At 38.3% G+C, this 6835-nt stretch overlaps 1 protein-coding gene across 1 annotated transcript; it reads left to right on the forward strand.

The window, feature by feature from the left end:
* Positions 1 to 3116: 3116 nt before the first annotated feature.
* On the forward strand, positions 3117 to 6449 carry LOC125356859 (gastrokine-1-like; the record flags this gene model as incomplete). Its single annotated transcript, XM_048353562.1, has 5 exons — positions 3117 to 3176; positions 3266 to 3403; positions 4358 to 4468; positions 5341 to 5488; positions 6352 to 6449. Coding segments are annotated over 5 exons (555 nt in total), but the record flags the coding sequence as incomplete, so codon positions are not given.
* Between the last annotated feature and the right edge of the window lie 386 nt (positions 6450 to 6835).

Below are 6835 nucleotides of genomic sequence, written 5' to 3' on the forward strand. Positions count from 1 at the left end.
AAGGAAGAAAAAAAAAACCCAAAAACAGATCTCAAGAAAAATAAGGCCACTAAGAAAAAAATCAGGTAATGTAAAGAAACACAACTAGGTTTTGTGCTCATTTAAATTGAGGAAAATCTATACAACATGTGTGGATTTCTTAGACAGCCAGACATGTGAATGTGAATTGTCCAGCTCCAAGAGAGATATCCTGAATTAATTTGATCTGCCTATTTATCTACCTACCTATCTACCTGTGATAGAGCATGTACCCCATAAGCATTGCACAGATCCACTATAGAAAATGTCAACTGTGAGACCTTGCGAATGTATGCTGGGCATTACCTGTGGTGTGAACCAAGATGACCACTCAAGGCTGAGCCTAAAGGCAGAGCCTGTGCTGTTTCCTGTTGACTTCATTGTGCTCTGACGGTTCCGAAAGCTGATGAAGACTTCTTCACACATGCCTGAGGCTTACTCATGTTGTGCAACTAGAGTAGTTCTAAACTTATTTGTAGATGGATTTTCTTTAAATCCATATCTTAGTGTTAACCATCCTCCTCTATTTATATCAATGTTTTGGAAGTGATGTTGATTTTGTGCCAAGTCATAGAAACCTGCAACTTCCAAGGGCACTTTGATTGGCCAAATGATTATTGGGCACTTGCTAGACTGGCCTAGTGATAATGTACCTTCTTCTGGTGAAAGTTTTTACATTTTAATATAATGTAATTTTTGAAAAATAGATACCAAAGAGACAAATAAAAAAGACAGGTATGTCAGTTTAAATTAGAAGAGAAATTGAAGGAAGCATCCAACTAAAAGATGGGGAGAAACTGAGAGAAAGGGCAGTATCTGAGCTAGGCTTTTGAAAAGTGAAATGCAATTTTCCAGTTATAGAAAGGTCAGGCAACAAAACCAGAAGTAACAGCAGGTGGAATGACACAACAGTGTAAGGCCTCCTGAATATTGCAGGAATGTGGAAATTGATTAGCTGGAGTATAATGCACAGCATACAGAACTGACTCGCCTGGGAAGCTGGGAACTTCTCTCCAGAGGACCCTGGGTGCTGTTCCTGTGAGTTTCAGCCTTATCTTTAGGGTTTCCAGTGGACAGTTGAAAGCATAGTACAGCCATGTGCATTTATATAACATGCTTTAGGAAGACCGACCTAGGGGAAAAGGAGAGAATGCACTGAAATATCAAATATCCATGAATTGACTGATCAAGTCTGGCCTGAGCTGTTAGCTAAGGCCAGAACTGAGAGGCATTTCTGATGCGTATTGACAGGACTGAATATTGACGGGGGTTGGAGGTGGTGCTAACAGTAACTCCAAGGTTTGCCAATGAGATAAGTAGTAATATTATTGAGAGATCTCAGAAATCCAGAAAATAGGATGTATTTAGTGAAAGAAAGTAATAAATCATATTTAACCAAACAGAAGCATTACAATAGGATCAGAAACAGCTCCTATAGAAACTGCTATCTGGGAAACCTGGCATACTTAGAAGCTTTAGCTGTTGTCTTGTTTGATTTTAGGGATTATTCTTTTCCTCAATCTTTGTAGTATCAATCTATAGAACCCCCACACCCACACTTTTCAATTGGACCAGCAAATCCTGTCGAATTGGATGTGATGTTTGAGTTTAACAGGTGAGGAGTCAAGTCAACTGCATGTCAAAGGCTTTGATAACCAGGTCGCTGTTTCCAGGCTTCCTGATACGTGAGGTACAGATACAGGAAAAGAAGAGATAAGTCTTGACTCCACCTGAGCACACCTATTTTAAGTAAAGACGGTCAAGTACAAATAGGACAGGGCAGCCTGGCTGAGTCCAGGCCCGCCTGCTTCCCTGCTCCGCTGCACTGCTGAAGACTTGAAGGCCACAGTAAGTCCATGTTTTTCTTTTGAAGGTTTGAACATAACATTGGAAAACATTAATATTCTGAGACGAGTCTGCTTCTAATGGTGATATTTTCATCGTGGGAAAACTTGAAAAAACTCTTCTCTTGCCTTTTCTCTGGAATCATAGCATTCACAAATATCTCTGCTGCAAAAGAACACAACACTGCAAGTAGACATATATCTGAGCATCTTATTTCAAGTTATTTGGTTAAATTGCTTGTCATACCCCTGACTTTTCCCCATTGTCATTTCCTCCTTTACCTAACTCTTGATCGTGTTCATGACATATTAAAAGCTTATTAAGAGAAGTGAGGGAGAAGCTTATCACATTTTTTGTTGTACACTCAATCTACAAGTGAGGAAGTCTTGTTGTGGATCATTTCTGGGCATTTCTGCAGGAAAGCTTCCAAACCCTGATGTTAGTGCAGCTCCTCCCCCAGAAACAACGGGGGGCCACCCTAAACTTCCATCAAAGGTTTTGGTGATAATAAGTTCCTTACAAAAGGATGTAAAGAGATTAGCATCAGATGAACATTTTTCTGCTTCAATATATTACACAACGTCATATATGACAACAACACTGTTTCATAAGGAGGGTGCCAGTCTAAAATAATTATCTAGAAATGTCTTCTTAGTAGCAGCATGGCTGGGGAAGGCAAAGCAGTGACAACATTGGACACATGTCAGATTTGCTTTTTCCTCTAGCTCTGCCATAAACAAGATGGCAGCCACTGGCCCACTCATTTCCTGTCTGCATCTCAGCATCTCCAGTTGTACAAGGCTCACATCCGAGACCTGCTTCTACTTCTGATATTTTGTAGAATAATTGTAACTGCTTCTTAAACTAATAAGAAACAGTAATAGAAAATTCTTAAACTCATAAGAAGAAAAATATCCCTTCTATAAGAGGAAATTACTCAAGATCAAATAGGAAGAGTAGCCCAAATTGTTTACACTATGTATGTCTTCGTTTTAATGTTTATGCCTTATTCATTATGCATGTCTACATTCAAATTGGTGAATCTGTATGCCATATTAATAAAATTACTTACAATGAATCAACAATTCTCTATTAGCCTTAATACTTTCTAAGCTGTTAAAAATACAAAGTCAAAGAAGAAACATAGATCACTGACGCATTGGTAGAAGGGGTAAAGATTTTCCTCAGTTGGACAGAAGAGGGAAAGGGAGGTGCTGCTAGCTGGTGTAACAGCAGGACAATGTTATCTGTGATTCCAGATGATCTTCCTTGGATTCCTTGGACTCTTCATAGCTCCTGGATTGGCTAGCTATGTAAGTCTCACTTCTAAATGTTTGTTGCTAAAATGCATAATGCAAACGAGCATGATGTTGAGTCACTCTTCATTTCTTATAAACTTCAGAATATCAACGTCAATGACGATGACAACGTGGCTAGAAGTGGGCAGCAGAGAGTGAGCATCAACAATGCACACAATGTGGCCAACATTGACAACAACAACGGATGGAACTCCTGGAACTCCATCTGGGATTATGAAAATGTAAGTGGCCAGCATGCACTTGCTAGTTATGGAAAATAGTGCTGTTACAAAGAAAGAAAATAATATGCCAGCTAGCCATAGTTGTTTTTTTTTGTAAATTCGATATGTGCTTATAAATATTTATAAGTACCTGCTTTGCTCACCTAATTTTATTCCCTAGATATAAATACTATGAATAAAGGTTACCTAAAAAGTTAAAATTCAAACCAACAAACATTCACATGGCACTGGATTTAACAATTGTAACAATACAAAACAAATAAGACACGTTTTTTTTCCTTGCCTAGAGAAGCCAAAATAATGATGAAAGACATCTACAGCATCACCACTGACAAAGCATGTCCTATCATAAAAATCAACGATTTCTATGTCATCACAACTTTCCAATTATACTACACGTATCATTTCCCCTAAAGCCTGTCTCACTCCTTCTGAAAAGACAGAACTGGATGTTTCACTTGCAACTCAAAGGGATTGAAGGAAAAAGAAATGACAACAGTAAATGGTATAAGAAGGAAAAGGAAAACAAAAAAACTAGATACTACATAAAAGATGACATTCTGCCATTAAAAAAGCAGTCTTTCCTTTCAGTTTTATTATCTGATCAATTAGGAAATTATTCTATCTTATCTGCCTCCTTCAGATGTTGAAAAGATCAAAGAAAAATATAACATTACATCAATAAAACAGAAAGATGTGAAATAATATCTATAATTCTAGAACTAAGGATAATCCTTGAGTTAAATGATGCATCTCTGCCCTCAAATAGCCTCTTCCCTACACTCACACACGTTGATAATATGTGTGATTCCAAACAACATCATATCAAGGCTCCTGTTCCACTTCCGCATGATCCTGGAGTTCCATTTCCCTCTACTGATAGGAAGGAAGTCTGATCAGAAAGAACTTGGGCTGAAGAACATAGACTTCCCAGTCTCCTCTTTCCTTTAACAGAGCTTTGCTGCAACCAGACTCTTTGCCAAGAAGTCATGCATTGTGCACAGAATGAACAAGGAAGTTATGCCCTCCATTGAAACCTTTGATGCACTGGTCAAGGAGAAAAAGGTAACTGTAAGTCGTGTGCTTTTTGGTGAAAGGAGGTACTGTCATAGCTGGGTTATAATGTCTGTATCTACTCATATGTTGTAATATCAGGCACAAAGTTGGCAGAGTGGTTGATCATTCTCTGAGGCAAAGATGCATCCACCGTATCAGCTGCTGGGCTCACATTTATCTCCAGGGGGTCAGCAGACATGTGATAACCTTGACTGTTGGAAGAGCAGAGCTCTGTTTACATCAATGAAATCTCAATAAGTCTTCAAGCACATTTTTTTCTGCCAAATTTACTTATAGTCAATACATTTAGCAATGTTCAGTTAAGTTTGAGAATATCCAGTTAAGTCTGAATTTCAGATCAATCTCAGATATTTCCTTTGTAATATTGGGATTTTTTCTTTTAAATAATTTGTCAATTATCTGAAAATCAGATGTAACTGAGTGTCCAATGTTTTATCTCATAATCATAGTTGAAGTAATAGGAAGAGGGGACCCAGTGTGGTTACATTTATTTCAGTTTATCTGAATTCATATGTTTATAACTGATAAATGCATAACTTTTATCGAGAGAATGGATTATGCTAATAGTCTGTATAGATTTTACCCCCAGACATCGGTCATCACAAGGCACCTAAGTTTACCAAAACAATGCAAGCTTCAGAATAAATTTAGCTTCTGTTTGTATGAGAAGCTGAGGCTCATAACATCCAACTAACTTGAGACACTTCAAGATGACACAGAGCTACAGTTCGCCCTCCATCATCTTAATTATGAGAAAATTGTAGCCAGACAAACTCTGTTTTTATTTCAATCCATCCATCAACAAACCACTCACCCTGTCACTTGCTGTCTTTTTCACTTCCACATTCTTCCATACTCAGCTTCAAGGTAAAGGGCCAGGGGGACCACCTCCCAAGACCATGACCTTCTCCATCAACCCTAACCAAGTTGATGACCTAAGCCAGTTTGGAGCAAACATTGCTGGCATGTGCCAAGGAATGCCAACATACATTGCTGAGGAGATTCCAGGTGGGTTTTCTTTCCACCATACATTCCATGTTACTCTTGGTAGAATTACTAGATAGTCCTGAGCACTGATCGTGTGGGGTTGGTTATCAAGGCTAACTCTTGTAGAGCACTTACGTAGAGCACTAGGCACTATCCCAAGAACATTCACTATGTTGACTCCTTTGCTTCTCACAATAGTCCTTTAGAATGTGTATTTGTTTTGTGTGCCAGTTCTGAGGCTTAAACTCAGGATCTGAGCACTGTCCCTGTGCTCAAGGCTAGTGCTCTATCACCTGAGCCACAGCTATACTTCTGGCTTTTTGGTATAAATTGGAGAGAAGCGTCTAATGGTTTCCTGAATGGGCTGGCTTCAAAGTATAATCCTCACATCTCAATCTCCTGAGTAAGGTTACAGGTGTGAACCACCAGCGCTCAGCTTTACAACAATCTCTGTTGCAGGCACAAGAGTTAGTCTCACTTTATGGATGAAATACAGAAGCAGTTGCAAGGCACTCACTTAAGTCACTGCAACATGTCACAGATTCTGTGCACTAACCTTCATAGTATTTTCAGGGGTAGATGTAGGGGAAAACTCCAGGTATATTCAAAGGAATGCATGAGATACTAAATGAAAAAAGAATGCTAATAAGCAAGCCATTAAATTTCTGAGCCTTTTCAACCACCATTAAAAAAAATAACTTAAGAAAATGTTCAACTGATATTCTAATCCCAATAATAACTTTCCAGAACTAGATGATAGATAGGTAGCAGATAGATTGATCTTAAATTAACACAAATAGTTTGGAAATTGTATTGTACTCCCTAACCCTCCTCCAAATTGTCCTTAAATTGTCATTGGTATGGACTTCTTTTTTTTTTATCAGGAATAATCCCACCTTTGGAATCTAAAAAGTGCTACAGTGCTAATATACTGTGGGTTCTGAACATCTCCTTCTGTCGAACAACGGAGGAACAATTTTAAAACGTCTATGAATTTCATCATTGGAGGATTTGATATATTAAAACATGTGTTCTAATTATTTTAGCAAGTCACTCTTAAAATCTTTTCCTGTTAGGTTTTATTTCTTTAAGATTCAATAAACTGATCTAGCACTGAATTCTGTTTATATGACCATCGTATTATTTTGATTTACATTGCACTCACTCCACAAACTGCAGCCTGGGAATGGTTCCAAGAGCATCTAACTGCTATGAAGGCTGCTCTATAGTTAGTGTGTGAGTAGCAGTTTTGGTCAGGAAAGACAAAGGTGAGCTAAAAATATAGTGTAAGCCAGGAAGGGAGGTTTACTTGCAAGTATATATGAAATAATTCAAGGCAAGACAAGCAGAGACTGTGACTGGGAGCTC

Source organism: Perognathus longimembris, chromosome 8 (genome assembly GCF_023159225.1).
Source record: "Perognathus longimembris pacificus isolate PPM17 chromosome 8, ASM2315922v1, whole genome shotgun sequence".
Taxonomy (NCBI): Eukaryota; Metazoa; Chordata; class Mammalia; order Rodentia; family Heteromyidae; genus Perognathus; species Perognathus longimembris.